Source organism: Telmatherina bonti (genome assembly GCF_933228915.1).
Source record: "Telmatherina bonti genome assembly, chromosome: 16".
NCBI lineage: Eukaryota > Metazoa > Chordata > Actinopteri > Atheriniformes > Telmatherinidae > Telmatherina > Telmatherina bonti.
In genome coordinates, this window is record NC_136614.1 from 35,088,571 (window position 1) to 35,109,954 (window position 21,384).

The 21,384-nt window shown below is 47.5% G+C and overlaps 2 protein-coding genes across 2 annotated transcripts in view; one reads left to right on the top strand and one right to left on the bottom strand.

Annotated features, from left to right (window-relative positions):
* Positions 1-251: 251 nt before the first annotated feature.
* amd1 (adenosylmethionine decarboxylase 1) lies at positions 252-16,383 on the bottom strand. The gene is made up of 9 exons (XM_079255289.1): positions 16,086-16,383; positions 12,173-12,259; positions 11,798-11,924; positions 11,619-11,721; positions 2,356-2,398; positions 2,124-2,268; positions 1,929-2,021; positions 1,695-1,850; positions 252-1,026 (listed from the first exon to the last, which is right to left on the bottom strand). Exons 1-9 carry the CDS (start codon positions 16,193-16,195, stop codon positions 883-885), a joined length of 1,008 nt encoding a protein of 335 aa, XP_079111415.1. The 5' UTR covers positions 16,196-16,383; the 3' UTR covers positions 252-882.
* Positions 16,384-18,880: 2,497 nt separating this feature from the next.
* The window catches only part of cdk19 (cyclin dependent kinase 19), a 67,844-nt gene continuing 65,340 nt past the window's right edge, over positions 18,881-21,384 (top strand). Inside the window, exon 1 of the mRNA XM_079255244.1 lies at positions 18,881-19,023. Coding sequence (XP_079111370.1) covers positions 18,896-19,023 — 128 coding nt within the window. The 5' untranslated portion in view covers positions 18,881-18,895. The remainder of the gene's footprint in view (positions 19,024-21,384) is intronic.

Consider the following 21,384-nt stretch of genomic DNA (forward strand, 5'->3'; position numbering starts at 1 on the left):
TGGACGCGTCGGTGAACATGTCGCAGGACACGTCGCAGGACGCGTCGGTGAACATGTCGCAGGACGCGTCGGTGGACGCGTCGGTGAACATGTCGCAGGACGCGTCGGTGGACGCGTCGGTGAACATGTCGCAGGACGCGTCGGTGAACATGTCGCAGGACGCGTCGCAGGACGCGTCGGTGAACATGTCGCAGGACGCGTCGGTGGACGCGTCGCAGGACACGTCGCAGGACGCGTCGGTGAACATGTCGCAGGACGGAGACCCGCCAAAGTTACTGACACTCAGAAACGCCAGACCCTCTGCTGAAACCGGAACAGAGTTCCTCCTGCGATCCTGGCAGGACGTGTGGAGAGAAAGCGTGTTCCTGGACGTCTCAGCGCCCAGTGAAGCGACACGATGCTGAACGGCGATGATGAAAAGCCCAGAGAGGCAGAAACGGAGCTACATTCAGACCTCAGAAGGCCCATCGCTGTAAAAAGGGGTTAAAACGCCTTTTAAAGTGCTTCAGAAGCTGGAGAACAAGGAAACAGCAGGCGGGTCCGAGCATGTCAGGGTCGGGGCTAGTGGGGGCGAAAGCCTTGTCTGTGGGGGATGAGGGGGGACACCTGCAGGAAGGGACCATTGTACTGGACACAGCTGGACAGCCTTAATTCTTCTACATGCACCTCAAGGTCACAGCAAGAGTGAGCTAGAATATCGAGACAGAGAGGAGAGCTTTCATGCAAGAGATCTAAGTCACAGGTACGACAACGCAAACAGCTCAAACTGGAGGTCAAACTGGGAGCTGGGGGGGAAGACGACAAGCTTTCTACGCCAGGATGAAGCCGGCTGCAGGGGGGCCCGGAGGGGCCGCCCGTCTTTCTCTTCTTCATCCTCAACCCTCAGCTCTGCTGGTTCTGCTGTCGGTTCTTGGTGTAGCTTGTAAAGACAAAGTTGTAGTCGTTGAACTGGGCCAACTGGCGGTCCAGACGCTTGTAGCCCTCCAGTTTCTGAGGAGAGGAGAAGACGCTGCGACACTTGGAGCTCTGCAACGATAGAAAAAGGAGTTAAACGGCAGAACAAACCTGCTCCGTCGCGATGCCATCGGCTACTGGGATCGCATCTTCCAGATTGATCGGTAAGACTGGAAGTTCTGGAAACTACAGCAGGCTTCGTTCGTCAGGCCACCAGCATGACGGCGGCTTTTACTCAGACAGAAACAAAAGCAGTCAGAATTTCAGGTGAAAATATGGAGAGAAGGGGAAAGGAGCGGACCCTTTTAATGCCAACGGGAAAGGAGCGGACCCTTTTAACCCCAACGGGAAAGGAGTGGACCCTTTTAACCCCAACGGGAAAGGAGTGGACCCTTTTAACCCCATTGGGATTCAAAGAGACGTCTCGGCGTGGACCAGACGTCTCGTCCACGCCATATAGTCTGGTCCACGCCACATTGTCTGGTCCACGCCGAGACGTCTCGGTGTGGATCTCTGCAGAAACGACGGCGGCTCTGAGCCAATGTGTGAAGAGTGTGTCGGCTACTAAAGCTGGGAGTGATTTAACTGGAATCAGAATCAGAATCGGCGTCTCAGTCGGGGTGGACAGAAGGAGATAAAAGTTCCGTCTGACCAGTAAGAGGCCGACTAGACGTTTAGTTATTCCAGATGAAACCCCCCCCAGCTCCAGTGAAAACATCTGGTTTCTGCATTTCACACACCTGGTTGACAAAAAGGGTGGTCACAAATTTTCCTGGCTTGAACACGTCCACCACCTTCCTGACCAGATCATCGTACGACGTCTGGGACAGGTTGGTCTCGAAGCTGACGTAGGAGAACTCCGGCTCCGGCGTGATGTGGATGGTCCAGTAAGTCCCCTGTAGGAGACAAGCAGCCGCATCAGCGGGACGGTCGCCGCAGCGGGGGGGGTGACGACGACAACAGCAACCACTCACGTCAGTCTTCATTCCGTTCATTGAGTATCCACAAGGGTTGAACATTGTGGCGTCGATCACAGAACCTGGTATCAGGTCACGAATTCCACTCATCTGCAGGAGGAAGCAGAGACATGAGACTTCACACGTGTGGCGTCTGAGATGCCAGCCAGAACCCCCGTTCCCCCCAACCGGACCGGACCACGTGAGACTTACACGAGTGACCTCACTTGCAGAAACACCGTCTTTCATGTAGAACTGGTCCATAATGGCTGGATCAAGGTCGCTCATCAGAACTTCCAGCGTCTGATCTGCATACTTGTTCTCCCAGTACTCAGGTAGGTCCAGGGTGAACAGGTACCTGTCCACAGAGCACAAGCAGCTGTGAAACCACGCCATCACCATGGCAACATGCAGCATGTATGGCTGACGGCGGCGCAGCGCTCACCAGCAGTCAGAGTTCAAACGTCCCATGCAGTAGGCTGCACCATCTGGGGGGGAGGGGGAGAGTCATGGTTACTGCTGGCGTGGACACAGGATGGAGGACGCTTCGCTTCATTGCGGCTGTTCAGTAGGAATCAGCTGAAAGCGTGGCGAGCGGACAGCGCTGTCAGGTGGACACGTATAAAACTGGACTGGAGCTTTTCCTGCACATTAAACTGGGAGACTTCTGGTTTCCAGTCAGAATATTTCCCACCAATCACGTTCCAGGACGGACGGACTTCTGGACAAACCAACAAACGTCTTAAAGACGCGTTACGCAACTTACTGATGTTAAAACGCCGCGTCCCGGATGTGTTCGAGGACACAGAGACATCCATCACATGTATTCCTACAGCCGCTGAGAAACTGACACTTTTACAGCGTTTCCGTCTGGCGTTACATTTGGCTTCACGGTACGACGAGGACCTAACAGGTCGGGTAGGATGCATGATGGGGGGCGGAGGTAGCCGTCAACGTGGTAAAAGTCTGTAGCGTGTCTGTAAATCCATAATCTACCCGTTCACCTCAACACCCCGACTCGTCAGATCAGGAAGGAGAAAGTTCAGCATGCGTGCTTGTGTCGCTTCCTCCCACGGCAGAGGAAGGTACTGATGAGCCGCTGTGACGGTGGATACATCACACAGCAGAGACGAATCAGATGAATTTACTCTACTCTGTTCTATTATTGTGTCACGTTGGCATCAAAAGTTCTGATTAAATCAAACTGGACGATCTATAATGTAGTGTTTATGTGCTTCTACACTCTTACAGTGATGGGAAACCAGGAATAATCCGGATCATTTCTGTGATAACGGAACGTTCCTGCATGATACCTGAGAGATTCAGACACTTAACCGGAGCAAGCCGGCTCATCGTACCATCAGACCCGCAGCTCTGGATTAAACTAGTTTCTTCTAACCTTAAACCTTTAAAACAGCCAAACACCGTGAGACGGACGTTCCCCAACATGCCAGCTGGCTGATGAATAAACATGAGGAATACTTTGTGATGCCGCCGCGTAAAAGCAGGATCGATCACCGATTGAACGCATCGCCGTTCCCTGAAGACTCCAGTTCACCCAGCTGCCGTTTTAACGGGAAACCACCGGAAGAACAAAAGGAAATAGTCCTAAAAACTAACAAATTAATGCTAAATTTTCCTAAAAACTAACAAATTGAAGCTAAACTCACAACTAAGAGTATATCTGGAAGGTTTTCATCCTCAGCAAGCGTCGGGAAGCAGAAGCTTCATAACCGATTCAACTGGAGTAAAGATAAAAGACTAAATCAGTTGAATGGAGACGTGATGAGGCGTGATGCTTCAGACATCCTGCATGGTTCCATTTTACTCCTGGTTACGACAACAGACGTGTCCGATCTTTACTGGTCCCTGCCGCTATAAGAGCAGAAAACGCCGTTTTATACGACACAAGCGACCACACGGTCGTAAATCGAATAAAGTCTGAGACGACTAAGCTTTAAAGAGAAGACGTGGCGGAAGCAGACCGCCTCGTCACGCCTCACCACGCGAGATGTCTCATCACGTCGCCTCATGATGCCTCATCGCACGTCATCACGCCTCATCGCGTCTCGTCACGCGATGTCTCATCACGCCGCCTCATTGCTTCTCATCACCTCATCATGCCTCATCGCTTCTCATCACGCCTCATAACGTCTCATCGCTTCTCAACACGCCTCATCGCTTCTCATCATGCCTCATCGCTTCTCATCACGCCTCATCGCGTCTCATCACGCCTCATCGCGTCTCATCGCTTCTCATCATGCCTCATCGCGCCTCATCGCTTCTCATCACGTCTCATCGCTTCGCATTACGTCTCATCGTTTCTCATCACGTCTCATCGCTTCTCATCACGACTCATCGTTTCTCATCATGCCTCATCACGTCTCATCGCTTCTCATCACGCCTCATCGCTTCTCATCACGTCTCATCGCTTCTCATCACGTCTCATCGCTTCTCATCACGCCTCATCGCTTCTCATCATGCCTCATCACGCCTCATCGCTTCTCATCGCTTCTCATCACGCCTCATCGCTTCTCATCACGCCTCATCGCTTCTCATCACGCCTCATTGCTTCTCATCGCGTCTCATCGCGCCTCATCGCTTCTCATCGCTTCTCATCGCGCCTCATCGTTTCTCATCATGCCTCATCACGCCTCATCGCTTCTCATCACGCCTCATCACGTCTCATCGCTCCTCATCACGCCTCATCGCTTCTCATCACGCCTCATCGCTTCTCATCATGCCTCATCACGCCTCATCGCTTCTCATCACGCCTCATCGCTTCTCATCACGCCTCATCGCTTATCACGCCTCATCGTTTCTCATCACGCCTCATCGCTTCTCATCACGCCTCATCGCTTCTCATCACGCCTCATCGCTTCTCATCATGCCTCATCACGCCTCATCGCTTCTCATCACGTCTCATCGCTTCTCATCGCTCCTCATCACGTCTCATCACGCCTCATCGCTTCTCATCGCGCCTCATCGCTTCTCATCGCGCCTCATCGCTTCTCATCGCGCCTCATCGCTTCTCATCATGCGTCATCGCTTCTCATCGTGCGTCATCGCTTCTCATCGCGCCTCATCGCTTCTCATCGCGCCTCATCGCTTCTCATCATGCCTCATCGCTTCTCATCGCGCCTCATCGCTTCTCATCATGCCTCATCGCTTCTCATCGCGCCTCATCATGCCTCATCGCGCCTCATCATGCCTCATCGCTTCTCATCACGCCTCATCGCTTCTCATCACGCCTCATCGCTTCTCATCACGCCTCATCGCTTCTCATCACGCCTCATCGCTTCTCATCACGCCTCATCGCTTCTCATCACGCCTCATCGCTTCTCATCACGCCTCATCGCTTCTCATCACGCCTCATCGCTTCTCATCACGCCTCATCGCTTCTCATCACGCCTCATCGCTTCTCATCACGCCTCATCGCTTCTCATCATGCCTCATCATGCCTCATCGCGCCTCATCGCTTCTCATCGCGCCTCATCGCTTCTCATCGCGCCTCATCGCTTCTCATCATGCCTCATCGCTTCTCATCATGCCTCATCACGTCTCATCGCTTCTCATCACGACTCATCGCTTCTCATCACGCCTCATCGCTTCTCATCACGCCTCATCGCTTCTCATCACGCCTCATCGCTTCTCATCACGTCTCATCGCTTCTCATCACGCCTCATCGCTTCTCATCACGCCTCATCGCTTCTCATCACGACTCATCGCTTCTCATCACGCCTCATCGCTTCTCATCACGCCTCATCGCTTCTCATCACGTCTCATCGCTTCTCATCACGCCTCATCGCTTCTCATCATGCCTCATCACGCCTCATCGCTTCTCATCATGCCTCATCACGTCTCATCGCTTCTCATCACGCCTCATCACGCCTCATTGCTTCTCATCACGCCTCATTGCTTCTCATCACGCCTCATCGCTTCTCATCACGCCTCATCGTTTCTCATCACGTCTCATCGCTTCTCATCACGCCTCATCGCTTCTCATCACGCCTCATCGCTCCTCATCACGTCTCATCGCTCCTCATCGCGCCTCATCGCTTCTCATCGCGCCTCATTGCTTCTCATCGCGTCTCATCACGCCTCATCGCTTCTCATCACGCCTCATCGCTTCTCATCACGCCTCATCGCTTCTCATCATGCCTCATCGCTTCTCATCATGCCTCATCGCTTCTCATCGCGCCTCATCATGCCTCATCGCGCCTCATCATGCCTCATCGCTTCTCATCACGCCTCATCGCTTCTCATCACGCCTCATCGCTTCTCATCACGCCTCATCGCTTCTCATCACGCCTCATCGCTTCTCATCACGCCTCATCGCTTCTCATCACGACTCATCGCTTCTCATCACGCCTCATCGCTTCTCATCACGCCTCATCGCTTCTCATCACGCCTCATCGCTTCTCATCACGCCTCATCGCTTCTCATCACGCCTCATCGCTTCTCATCATGCCTCATCATGCCTCATCGCGCCTCATCGCTTCTCATCGCGCCTCATCGCTTCTCATCGCGCCTCATCGCTTCTCATCATGCCTCATCGCTTCTCATCATGCCTCATCACGTCTCATCGCTTCTCATCACGACTCATCGCTTCTCATCACGCCTCATCGCTTCTCATCACGCCTCATCGCTTCTCATCACGCCTCATCGCTTCTCATCACGTCTCATCGCTTCTCATCACGCCTCATCGCTTCTCATCACGCCTCATCGCTTCTCATCACGACTCATCGCTTCTCATCACGCCTCATCGCTTCTCATCACGCCTCATCGCTTCTCATCACGTCTCATCGCTTCTCATCACGCCTCATCGCTTCTCATCATGCCTCATCACGCCTCATCGCTTCTCATCATGCCTCATCACGTCTCATCGCTTCTCATCACGCCTCATCGCTTCTCATCACGCCTCATTGCTTCTCATCACGCCTCATCGCTTCTCATCACGCCTCATCGTTTCTCATCACGTCTCATCGCTTCTCATCACGCCTCATCGCTTCTCATCACGCCTCATCGCTCCTCATCACGTCTCATCGCTCCTCATCGCGCCTCATCGCTTCTCATCGCGCCTCATTGCTTCTCATCGCGTCTCATCACGCCTCATCGCTTCTCATCACGCCTCATCGCTTCTCATCACGCCTCATCGTTTCTCATCGCGCCTCATCACGTCTCATCGCTTCTCATCACGCCTCATCGCTTCTCATCACGTCTCATCGCTTCTCATCATGCCTCATCACGTCTCATCGCTTCTCATTACGTCTCATCGTTTCTCATCACGTCTCATCGCTTCTCATCACGACTCATCGTTTCTCATCACGCCTCATCGCTTCTCATCACGTCTCATCGCTTCTCATCACGCCTCATCGCTTCTCATCACGCCTCATCGCTTCTCATCACGTCTCATCGCTTCTCATCACGCCTCATCGCTTCTCATCACGTCTCATCGCGCCTCATCGCTCCTCATCACGCCTCATCGCTCCTCATCACGCCTCATCGCTCCTCATCACGTCTCATCGCGCCTCATCGCTTCTCATCACGCCTCATCGCTTCTCATCGCTTCTCATTACGTCTCATCGTTTCTCATCACGTCTCATCGCTTCTCATCACGACTCATCGTTTCTCATCACGACTCATCGCTTCTCATCACGACTCATCGCTTCTCATCACGACTCATCGCTTCTCATCACGCCTCATCGCTTCTCATCATGCCTCATCGCTTCTCATCATGCCTCATCACGCCTCATCGCTTCTCATCACGTCTCATCGCTTCTCATCACGCCTCATCGCTTCTCATCACGCCTCATCGCTTCTCATCACGCCTCATCGCTCCTCATCGCTTCTCATCACGCCTCATCGCTTCTCATCACGCCTCATCGTTTCTCATCATGCCTCATCACGCCTCATCACGTCTCATCACGCCTCATCGCTTCTCATCACGTCTCATCGCTTCTCATCACGTCTCATCGCTTCTCATCACGTCTCATCGCTTCTCATCACGCCTCATCGCTTCTCATCACGCCTCATCGCTTCTCATCACGTCTCATCGCTTCTCATCACGTCTCATCGCTCCTCATCACGTCTCATCACGCCTCATCGCTTCTCATCGCGCCTCATCGCTTCTCATCGCGCCTCATCGCTTCTCATCGCGCCTCATCGCTTCTCATCGCGCCTCATCGCTTCTCATCATGCGTCATCGCTTCTCATCGCTTCTCATCATGCGTCATCGCTTCTCATCGCGCCTCATCGCTTCTCATCATGCCTCATCGCGCCTCATCGCTTCTCATCGCGCCTCATCGCTTCTCATCGCTTCTCATCGCGCCTCATCGCTTCTCATCGCGCCTCATCGCTTCTCATCATGCCTCATCGCTTCTCATCATGCCTCATCGCTTCTCATCATGCCTCATCGCTTCTCATCACGTCTCATCGCTTCTCATCACGACTCATCGCTTCTCATCACGACTCATCGCTTCTCATCACGCCTCATCGCTTCTCATCATGCCTCATCGCTTCTCATCGCTTCTCATCGCGCCTCATCGCTTCTCATCGCGCCTCATCGCTTCTCATCATGCCTCATCGCTTCTCATCATGCCTCATCACGTCTCATCGCTTCTCATCACGACTCATCGCTTCTCATCATGCCTCATCGCGCCTCATCGCTTCTCATCATGCCTCATCGCTTCTCGCTTCTCATCATGCCTCATCGCTTCTCGCTTCTCATCATGCCTCATCGCTTCTCATCATGCCTCATCGCTTCTCATCATGCCTCATCGCTTCTCATCATGCCTCATCGCGTCTCATCATGCCTCATCACGTCTCATCACGACTCATCGCTTCTCATCACGCCTCATCGCTTCTCATCATGCCTCATCGCTTCTCATCATGCCTCATCACGTCTCATCGCTTCTCATCATGCCTCATCGCGCCTCATCGCTTCTCATCGCGCCTCATCGCTTCTCATCATGCCTCATCGCTTCTCATCATGCCTCATCGCTTCTCATCACGTCTCATCGCTTCTCATCATGCCTCATCACGTCTCATCGCTTCTCATTACGTCTCATCGTTTCTCATCACGTCTCATCGCTTCTCATCACGACTCATCGTTTCTCATCACGCCTCATCGCTTCTCATCACGCCTCATCGCGCCTCATCACGTCTCATCGCTTCTCATCATGCCTCATCACGTCTCATCGCTTCTCATCACGTCTCATCGCTTCTCATCACGCCTCATCGCTTCTCATCACGCCTCATCGCTTCTCATCACGCCTCATCGCTTCTCATCACGCCTCATCGCGCCTCATCACGCCTCATCGCGCCTCATCGCTTCTCATCACGTCTCATCGCTTCTCATCACGTCTCATCGCTTCTCATCACGCCTCATCGCTTCTCATCACGCCTCATCGCTTCTCATCACGCCTCATCGCTTCTCATCATGCCTCATCGCGCCTCATCGCTTCTCATCATGCCTCATCGCTTCTCATCGCGCCTCATCGCTTCTCATCACGCCTCATCGCTTCTCATCATGCCTCATCGCGCCTCATCGCTTCTCATCATGCCTCATCGCTTCTCATCGCGCCTCATCGCTTCTCATCATGCCTCATCACGTCTCATCATGCCTCATCACGACTCATCGCTTCTCATCACGCCTCATCGCTTCTCATCACGCCTCATCGCTTCTCATCACGCCTCATCGCGCCTCATCACGCCTCATCGCTTCTCATCACGCCTCATCGCTTCTCATCACGTCTCATCGCTTCTCATCACGCCTCATCGCTTCTCATCATGCCTCATCGCGCCTCATCGCTTCTCATCATGCCTCATCGCGCCTCATCGCTTCTCATCATGCCTCATCGCTTCTCATCGCGCCTCATCGCTTCTCATCATGCCTCATCACGTCTCATCATGCCTCATCACGACTCATCGCTTCTCATCACGCCTCATCGCTTCTCATCACGCCTCATCGCTTCTCATCACGCCTCATCGCGCCTCATCACGCCTCATCGCTTCTCATCACGCCTCATCGCTTCTCATCACGTCTCATCGCTTCTCATCACGCCTCATCGCTTCTCATCATGCCTCATCGCTTCTCATCATGCCTCATCGCTTCTCATCGCGCCTCATCGCTTCTCATCATGCCTCATCGCGTCTCATCATGCCTCATCACGACTCATCGCTTCTCATCACGCCTCATCGCTTCTCATCACGCCTCATCGCTTCTCATCACGCCTCATCGCTTCTCATCACGTCTCATCGCTTCTCATCACGTCTCATCGCTTCTCATCACGCCTCATCGCTTCTCATCATGCCTCATCACGCCTCATCGCTTCTCATCATGCCTCATCACGCCTCATCGCTTCTCATCGCTTCTCATCACGCCTCATCGCTTCTCATCACGCCTCATCACGTCTCATCACGCCTCATCGCTTCTCATCACGCCTCATCGCTTCTCATCACGCCTCATCGCTTCTCATCACGCCTCATCGCTTCTCATCATGCCTCATCGCTTCTCATCACGCCTCATCGCTTCTCATCACGCCTCATCGTTTCTCATCGCGCCTCATCACGTCTCATCGCTTCTCATCACGCCTCATCGCTTCTCATCAGGCCTCATCACGTCTCATCGCTTCTCATTACGTCTCATCGTTTCTCATCACGTCTCATCGCTTCTCATCACGACTCATCGCTTCTCATCACGCCTCATCGTTTCTCATCGCGCCTCATCACGTCTCATCGCTTCTCATCACGCCTCATCGCTTCTCATCATGCCTCATCACGTCTCATCGCTTCTCATTACGTCTCATCGTTTCTCATCACGTCTCATCGCTTCTCATCACGCCTCATCGCTTCTCATCACGCCTCATCGCTTCTCATCACGCCTCATCGCTTCTCATCACGCCTCATCGCGCCTCATCACGCCTCATCGCGCCTCATCGCTTCTCATCACGCCTCATCGCTTCTCATCGCGCCTCATCGCTTCTCATCGCCTCATCGCTTCTCATCGCGCCTCATTGCTTCTCATCACGCCTCATTGCTTCTCATCACGCCTCATCGCTTCTCATCATGCCTCATCGCTTCTCATCATGCCTCATCGCTTCCCATCACGCCTCATCGCGTCTCATCACGCCTCATTGCTTCTCATCGCGTCTCATCACGCCTCATCGCTTCTCATCACGCCTCATCGCGCCTCATCGTTTCTCATCATGCCTCATCACGCCTCATCACGTCTCATCGCTTCTCATCACGCCTCATCACGTCTCATCACGCCTCATCGCTCCTCATCACGTCTCATCGCTTCTCATCACGCCTCATCGCTTCTCATCACGCCTCATCATGCCTCATTGCTTCTCATCACGCCTCATTGCTTCTCATCACCTCTCATCATGCCTCATCACGCCTCGTCGCACCTCATCACTCCACATTGGTTCTCATCACCTCTCATCATACCGCCTCATCACGCCGCCTCATCATGTCTCATCACGCCGCATCATCAGGTCTCATCACGCCGCCTCATCAGGTCTCGTCAGGTGAGACATCTCATCACTCCTCGCCACGCCTCATGTGGCATCACGCTTCGAGAAGACTTCGAGACGCCTCATCATGTCTCATCACACCCCAGCTTTAACGTCGCTGGCTGGCTTACAGCTGCAAACGAAGCAAAGCGTCCGTTTTGGAGGTTGAACCGTCTGAAAAAATTCCTACTTGGGAAAATCTGGCTGAGAAAATCCACTTCTTCCTGGAAGTTTCGATGAGGGAACTCCTGATGGGTGGGCTTCATGAAGTTCTTGCGGGAGTAGAAGAAATTCTGGAGGTGAACAGGAGACAAAGTTCAGCGGGAACCTGAGCGGTCAGACATGCGTGTGCAGCGGCGCCTCTCTGACCTCGATGGCGTCGAAGCCGCAGTACTCCCGGGCGAGTTCCAGCAGAGGCACCAGTGCTTGCAGTAAGAGGGTGGTTCCACATGTTTTCAAAATGAAACGTCTCTTGGAGACAAACATGCTACTCTCACTGTCAACAGAACAAAGAAAACACGTTAGAATATGACAACATGTGACGTCTACATGCGTCCTGGGGGCCCGAACCCTAACCCTAACCGTGTGGTACTACGTTCCTCCCATGATGGTTGCCATCACAGGTTTAACTCGTCTGTTTCCAGGTCCTGATGTGTGCGATTAGATGCTGTGATGAGCTGAAAGGTGGGGCGGTTGCTACGGCGACAAGCAGCTTACAGGTGAGCGGCGTCTCGGAGAACTTACCTGAGTATATAAGCTTCCTGCTTGTCGGTCTTTGTCACACTTATGATCAAACAGTGCACATTCTCCAGAAGTTTGTCCCACTCAAACCTGAAAGGAAAGGAGGGGACATTTAGGACGCTTTGTGGAAGCTGTGGCGCTACTGAGCACGCTCACAAGCCGCCCCTCCCACCTCCACTCAAAGACCGCTGCAGTGGAAAAGCAGCTGCGTCACGTTTTCAATGCAACCTTGGAAGAACGGCCTGGGCCTATTCAGCTCCGACTGAAGCGCCACAGAAGGCTCGCGAGACGCTCAATGGGAACGTACCAGCAGCCCCCCCCCCCCCCCCGCAGCTAGGAGACAGGCAGCAGCCTCAGCAACCAACCGGACCAGCAGCTGCCGTCCTGTGACAGCTGGTGGGGGGGGGGGGGGGGGGGAGCAGGTGGGACGTGTAAATCACTTCAGAGACTTCTCTCCTTTCAGCCCGGTTCCGGTTCTGTGGACCATCAGGGACTTTCTGAACAAAGTTTTTCTCTTTAAATTTCAAACTTTCAAGTCTCGGTTTCCGTCCCCTTCAGGTCATTAGAGGACAAAGTTTCCTCCAACAGTAAGCTCTAATCCAGTAAAACATCGCAGATCTGCTAAAAATCCCTCAAATCAACTCCAGTCCTGATCAAAACGTCTTTATTTTCACTATTCCAACCCTTTAAATCACTTGTCACATTATAAAGACACATAATTAGATAATACCGGTCTAAACCAGTGTTTTTCAACCTTTTTTAAGCCCACTTTGTTTTTTTTTCCACTGAAAAATCACCACAAACCAAAATGTTTATTTAAAAATAAGTCCATATGAATATGAAATCCATCTCATCAAAGCCTCTTGAACAGAAATCAGATAAACACAAGAAGAAGTGATTTTATTAGTTTTATTTTCTCCTGGGGCCTGTCTGGATGAACACAGAGCTGCTTTTTAGACCAATCAGGTGAAACTGGGTAATTTCTCACAGCACAGTGGTTGAAAACACGGGTCTAAACAACTGGGATTTATTTGGTTTTACTCATTTTAATAAGTTTAAGGTTGATTAAAAACTAAAAGCTCCGAACATGTTCTAAAATAAAAAAAAAACCAAAACCTAAAACGTACTTAGTGTTTCGTTTCCTTATGAAAACTATGACATGATCAAAGTGACGTTTAAAGGGTTAAAATATGATGAAATATAATAAATAATGACGTATCTGGCAGCGCTGATCAGGACTTTGGGTGATGGAGCCGTTTGAAGGGGGAAAAAAGGTGTAAAATCTTCATCTGTGACGTTTTTTGGGAGAAAACTGTCAGACTACTGGTTAAATCGCTCCTTCAGGATCCAGGAAAACTGTATTTTATAAACATTTTACAGAATCCTGACAGGCTCTGGAACACCTCCCATCACTCCCAGTCAACTCGGTGTCCTGGTTGCTCGGGACCTGCTGAACGTCTGATTGGTCCGTTCCAGTGTGGCAGCAGAGCTCCTTCTCACCTTTCTGAAAACATTTTCCTGTTTCTCCTGAGAAAACAGGAAGACGCCAAACAGCCTGCGGCGTGATGATGACAGCGCGGCGTTCAGGTGATCTACGGACGTTTTCCAGGCTTCATTTCCCGTCCGGAGGAAAGCCAAGGAGACGTCTGTGATGCACGGTGGGTTCTACGTGCAGCTTGGAGGGAAAAAGGTCGCTGCAGACAACGGTTTGGAGCTAAGAGACAACTCACGTCACTGCCCTTCATTCAGACAGCTTCAAGTAGGACGCCATGCTGCTTCCAGCACGCCTTTTCATTCAGAACGCCATCAGGGCAGCTACAACGTGCTTCCAGCGTTACCAGAGACCTGGGTCAGCTCCCGTTTCAGTGTGTAACACACACCAGAGGCCATTTCAGGACCAAACTGACCGGATGAGATGGCCTGAAACCACCGGTCCATTCATACCCCAGAGACGGCGTTGGCCAGGAGGGAATCGCTACTCGCACCAGTTTCTACCTGAAAGAACAGGTAAAGGTGTAAAACCGGGGCATGACTGAGGTGGACAACACAGACAGCTGCATCTGAAGGCGTTTTAGATGAGATAACATGGCAGCAGCTCGACCCCACGCTACCGCCGAGGCCTGAGGAAGGCCAGCCGGGGTAATCCGAGCAAGCCCCACAACTGTGAATCAGATGCCCTTGTGGACTTATATGGACACTGGCTGATGTCCAGGGAGCCTGATCCACTGACTGCACCTCTCTAAGCCGCTAATCTGCCCTCTGGCTGCAAGTCAATGCCCGTCCTCATTCACTCCACCGACCACGCTCCTCTACGACAAGACATAACACTTTGTTTTGGAGACAAATGTGGTCATTAACCATGTCAAATACCGGATATGCAAGTTGCTTAATAAGCTTATCATGGCTAAACAGAGATGGAAGAACCGTAGCCGTTTAGCAGCACTTATATCAGGAACGATGATAAAACTGTGGAGATAAAACCGCCTCAGGGACTTGTTTGGGGTTTCTAAGTCAGTTTTCTTGTCATTTCACAGTTGTTACTACATTACAAACTAAAAACACATCAATTCTTCTCAATGCCCAGAAGAAAAGAACCATTTTCCTCTTGGTCACCTCCTGATCGTCAGAGGACATCTCCTAACAGTAAAAGCTGTTAATGCTGTCTGCTTCAGCTCAACTCCTCAGTCACATGTAAGACATGGACTACGTGGTGTTGAACCTGGGCTAAGTTGTGTTTAAAACACACCCCTTCCCATGGATCTGAGTCACATCATGGCCTTCTGTCTTTGAACGCACCTCTAAGCAAATCAGACTGGGCAGCTCCAACCAATCAGAGGAACTGGGAGGAGAGCGTCCGCATGGCTGGAAACGTGACTGCTACTGGGAGCCTGGCAGGCGGAACCTGAGTACGTTTTACGGCCGAGATGTGGGATCTGAGAGGGGGGAGGAAGCCGGGAAGCATCCCAGGCCTGCGGGTAGAGCTGGGAACCATCCAGAACCCTCCATACATACCTGCAGAAAGGCTACAAACTTGGGAAAATCCTTCATTTTGGTGTTTGAGAAGCTGCTGGCCAAGAAATACGCGATGACGGCGCGCGACCACGTGCTTTGGACGTGGTTTACCCCCCTCCACCATCACCCCCCCCTCACTGCTGAATGACGCAGAGAATAAAAAGCTACGCAAACCCAAATAGAAAAGCAAGTCTTAATTTAAAAAAAATCTCGCTTCGTTGTAGAAAACACGCAGTTTTTTTATTATAACTTTTTTTAAAAAAAAATCTTGAAGTGAATTTAACGTCCACGCGGCCACGCGCGAGCGCAGTGTCCGGGTTTATCAAATAAAAACAACCAGGTCGGCCTGATGTTGACCCTGGCAGATGTCTGTGTTAAAGAAGAGACTTTTCCCAGGAAAACGCCAAACCTTTCTCTGAAGGACTCGGCTGAATACTCGGATGTTTCCAGGAAGAATTCCGCTTTAAAAGCTAAAAACTGTCTGTCAGGACAGCTGATTTATATTATATAACTGGTCTCCAGGCGAGGAGACTGCTGAATCACAGGAGCATTCAGAAAGGGTGAAATGTGTAAGCCACCTGGCTGAAGAATGAATGAGTCAGCTCCTAAGAGCCACGGTTAAAGGGGGAGGTGGCCATTTTCCACTGATGGCTAAGTTACTGGCTCCAAGGCCACAAACACGCTCCCCACCAGCAGAAACCAGCTCCCTGCCCAGCCTGCCAACCAGGAACCAACCAGTAAGGATCACACCTCCAGGAAAACGGCGTATGAGACAGATTAACAGGTTACACCTCCAGGAAAACTACATTTAATGCAGATTAACAGGTTATGCATCCAGGAAAACAGCTTGGTTCCGCCTGCCTTTTAGATGGGAAAAGAGCTGAGACACCAGAAAGGTTCAAACCTCGGGATGGTGCGGAGGTCCCCGGTTCCTTTGGTCTCATCCTGCCGGGAGAACCACACCTCCAGCAGCTTCTCGGTCCCCTCGAAGAAATGTGCACCGTTATCCTCCATCGTGAGACAACAGACACCCAACAAAAAGTATTAAACGTAGGGTTTTCACGTTTATAGCTTAATTAATCCTTCTTCGGTTAGTTCTGTTTTACTGAGTCCTTAAGCAATCCAGAGGTTGATTTTCTTTAGTTTCCGTCTTCCCTTTTGCAGAGAATACCGTTAGCGAGTGCTAGCTAATGTCGCCGGCCATACTGTGTAAGCGCTGAATAAAGATGCGCGCTGCTTTTATTTGGCAGCAGCGTTACGTCAAGCTTACGTCATGCCGTTGCGTCGTTGCTGGTTGGTTGTGATTGGCCCAAAAAACTGTCAGTAATTGTCAAGAGAAGAGATTCATCACGTGACACCCTACCTCTAAACTTGCACTGTTTATTTTGTTTAGCATTTTTATATGTTTATGTTTGTGTTTGTGTGTCATGTACTGTGTATTAGAATTATTTATAAAAACTACTTCTACTACTACTACTAATAATGATACTAAATAAATAAATACTTATTACTAAATAATAGTAATAATAAATAATAGTAAAAATAATAATAATAATAATGATAAAATACACAAAATCCCCAAAATGCTAAAAAACGAACCCCTTAAACATCAAGAAGTCTGGTGTAATTAGTTATTTAAATCTTTATGAATGAAATGAAAAAATGAAATGAAAAATACTTTATTAATCGCCAAAGGCTGCACGGTGGCACAGTGCTTAGCACTGTGGCCTCACAGCAAGAGGGTCACTGGTTTGATCCTTCATTTCATTTAGAAAATGAATGAATGAATGATCGCCAAAGGGAAATTCAATATTGTAGTATATAATTCATTAGAGGAGGTCTTGTTCCGGAGGCTGATGACTTCTGGCAGGAATGATCTTCTGTATCTTTCAGTCTTACATCGGACCTGAAGAAGCATCTCACTGAACACACTTTGTAATCTTTGTAATAATCTATAATGTTATGTAGAATAACATAGAATGTAGTTATGTAGAATATTATGTATAATAATTTGATTAATTTATTTATATTTAAGGTACTTAATTATGTCATTGTACCAAAAATGACTTATGTTGTTCATACATTGTCATTGTTGACACAACTGATTGATTATTGTACTCAATATTGTTAATAGAGAATGTTAAGATGGCATGCTTTGATTTTAGTAGATGACACATTGATTGATTCATATTTCAGTTAATTTCTAGTTCTGTTAGGCAAATGTTAAAACAGTTTATTGTTTGCAAAATCACTAAATTAAATTAGATAAATAATAAATAAATCAATGACACTTTTAATCACTCTTGAATTTGTAAAAGAAAGTAGAGTTAAATCAATTTGTAAGTATTGTGATTAACTAATGAATGAATTTCAGAAATGTAAATAATGTAATTATAAAGCTAATGATGTACTTTGTTTTAGAATTCGACACAAGACGTTTTTTTGTGTGTTAGCAGAGTGTGCATTTGATTGATAGATCCATTACTGTGAGAAAAGTCCTCTACATTTCTCTTTCTTTGTTTTTTTTCTATTCTGCTACTTTTGTTTATGTTTATGCAATAAAAACTAAATATAATCTGGCACTCATTGAAGTTGCTGAGAGAATTCCTTATAGTATGGTGGCTCTAATCCCAGTATGCAAAGTGATGTGCCATGCCTTCAAGCTGGCTCATTGAAAGGTGTGTCTTGTGTTTTGTCTCTACTATTAACAACAAACTAGAAAGGAAAAATATTAGAAACACATTTTAATCACCACACACCATGATTATAATAATTATTATTGAATAATGTTGAGTTCTCCTCACCAAAAAAAGTTTTAAAGTAAAATTCAAGATACATAATCTATGTAGAAGTAGCTGTTATAGTGGGCTGCATGAGACTACATAAATGCCACATAACATTCCCAATGCTGAGTGTTAAGAATGTATTCAGATTTAAACACCTTTACATGTCCATATGGGGTGATTAAAGTACAACCATTGTCAACTAACACATATTAAGTACATGTAAAAAGTGAAAAAATAAATAAATAAATTACCCGAGATAATAAAATATGTCAAAAAGACGAAGAAATGTTTTGCTAAACAAAAAAAAAAAAGAAAAAAAAGTGCACTATAACTATCTATAAATTGCAATGGATAAGGGATCATGTAAAACAGTACTGTGCAGTAAACAGTAAACAGTACTGTGAGTAAATAGTATATAATAGAACTTTCATGTTTTAAAATTATAATTGTTCTAGTGAAAACAATAACATTTTCTTCAGGATACATAATTGTTAATGTTATTATTATTATTGTTAACAACAATTACAACAATATAATAATAATAATAATAATAATAATAATAATAATAATAATAATTGCTGTTTATTTGTTTATTTTCTTACGTCACTGAACTGTTCGACCTGCATTTTTGAAGATCGTTCAGCAGTACGCAAAGTACAACAAACCGCAGCGAGAACCGCGGGTTGTAGTTTCCTGCTGTTTGGTTTCCCATCCAGAGAACTGCAGTAGCCGCGGTAAAGAACTACGTTTCCCAGCAAGCCTTGCGCGCCAATTAGAAACGTCAACGAGCCAGTGAACATTAAGCGGAGCAGACCAAAATCCCAAACAAGGAAATGGTGGGGGAATAAAACGACCAGATTATTTAATTAATGCATGTAATAATTAATATTTTATTTTATTGTAAATTAAGACGTATTTATGGGTTAAAATGGATTACGACTTCAAAACAAAGCTGGCAGCCGAGAGGGAGAGAGTAGAAGATCTGTTCGAATATGAAGGTTGCAAAGTGGGTCGAGGCACCTACGGGCACGTTTATAAAGCTAAACGCAAAGACGGGTAAGATAACCGTGATCGTGATTGTTTGTCCTGACGTGAAACTGGTTGCTGGAGGATTTTTCTCAGCACATGTCCCGCTTGTGTGTTGAATGGGGCGTTAGATCTGAACCTCCCCGAAGCGATTACCCGTGTCTCTGTTTTTGTTTTCTTGTAACGCACTCACTCACCCACCGCCCCCCCTCCACCTCCTTTCACACACACACACACACACACACACACACACACACACACACACACACACACACACACACACACACCTCATCCCTTTCCTCCTCCCCCTCCACTCTTACCCAACACCCCCGAAACACATTAAAGCCGCGGTGATGTTTATTTTTGACAGTCTGTCCTGTTTGCTGTAGAACTGGAGGCGGTTCGTCCTCCGCGTGCAGCAGCGACGCGACGCCTCGCGCTACTACCCTCATCTCACCAGGACGCGGGCATTTCTGCGTGTTTTCTGCCTTCCCAGCTTTAGCATTCTCTTATGTGGAACTTTTAATTTGTATATTGACACTGCTGGTTGTTGTAGGGTCCCTTAATGTTTAGTAAACGGCAGATGCCAGGGGCGTAACCAAGAAGTCTTCGTGGGGTGGCCAAGACCAGACAGAAGTTAGAGTGGGGTGGTCCATCCAGGGGCGCCGCCAGGAATTTTGGGCCCTATGAAAGACAATGGCATAGATCCCACCATTTGATCGCACATTTTAGATTTTTGTTTTTGCTTCAATTGCTTCAAGCTGATTTAAAAAAAAAAAAAAAAAAAAGAATCTGAATAAACTTTTCATGGGAATAATAAAGATCTAGTGACTATTTTTGATCACTTTGTTTCCTTTCATATTAAGCATGAAACTTTTTTGTTGTTGTTAATGTAACAGAATGGAGGTCTTGCTACATACCAGAAGGACAATTCTAGGTTAAAATTTCTAATTTGAAGCTATTTCATTGAGTGCCCTATAAAGGGTTAAATCACAGTGCATACATCTAACTAGGTTGTTTTAATATAAATGGTTTATTAGTTCTTATTACTGCTATATTTTATCACAACCTTGGAAAAAAGTATTTGTTTTTTTTAAATGAAGGTTTAGTGATTGTCTTATATAGTTTGTACCACCTTTTGGGCCCCTATCAAGTCATGGTGCCCTTAGATTCTTCCTACCTCCCCCCCACCCCCATATGGCGCCTCTGGGTCCATCTATCCAGGCCCTCCAGGATTGTCACTTGTTTTATGACGGTAGTGACCTCGATTACCTGATATTTCACACTTTTTCTGAAAAGCACCTCAAAGTATTTTAAAATAGAAGCTATTAAACTGAATTTTTTTTATTGAAATGAGCAGACTGGGTTAGTATTTTTTCATTTAGTACAATGATTTTGATAGTTTTGAGATGAATTTGTCTTTCACCTCATTTTAGTGTTTACATGGAGCACTTTTGATCCGATAAGAAATAAATGCATCATGTAAAGAAGGTTTCTGTGTTGGATGTTGTTCCAGATAGACTGGGTGTACCCTGCTTCTCGCCCAATAATTGCTGGGATAGGCTCCAGCTCCCCCCAAGCCTTACCCTTTTATAGGGCAAGTGACTATTTTTGATCACTTCCGCAGTCCTACCATTTGCAGAATGACGTAATTTGACTGTTGTATTGATGTGTGGCTCCATCATCAAGTACTGTCTTATAGTTCATGCAGTTGATGAATAATGGCAACAAGTAACCACACTAATTAATTGTATATTGAAATTGTTCAATGTCGAATGTTGATAGGTGTTTGTGGAGTGGGACTGGCCCTCCTTCGTCTGGGAAGAGACTTTTAATCAGCATTGGTCTGTTGAAAACTTCCGTTCCATTTTTACTTTGTTATAGTTTCAAATGTGTAAATTTAAACAGTTACTACTTACCTCTTGTCATCTTGGCAGGGCACAGGAGCTAAAAGAGGGAAGTAGGCCCAACTACCTGCTTAAGAGCTGCAGGAACATACCATGTTAACGAGGATGGGGGTGTAGAGCAAAGATAAATTAGTTTTATACACAGAAAATATATATATATATATATATATATATATATATATATATATATATATATATATATATATATATATATATATATATATATATATACATTATATATGTATACATTATATACATTATATATGTATACATATACATGTTATATATGTATACATATATATATATATATATATATATATACATATATATATGTATATATATATATATGTATATATATATATATATACATATATATATATACATATATATATATATATATATATATATATATATATATATATATATATATATATATATATATATATATATATATAATATGTAAATATTTATGCTTTGTTGTGTT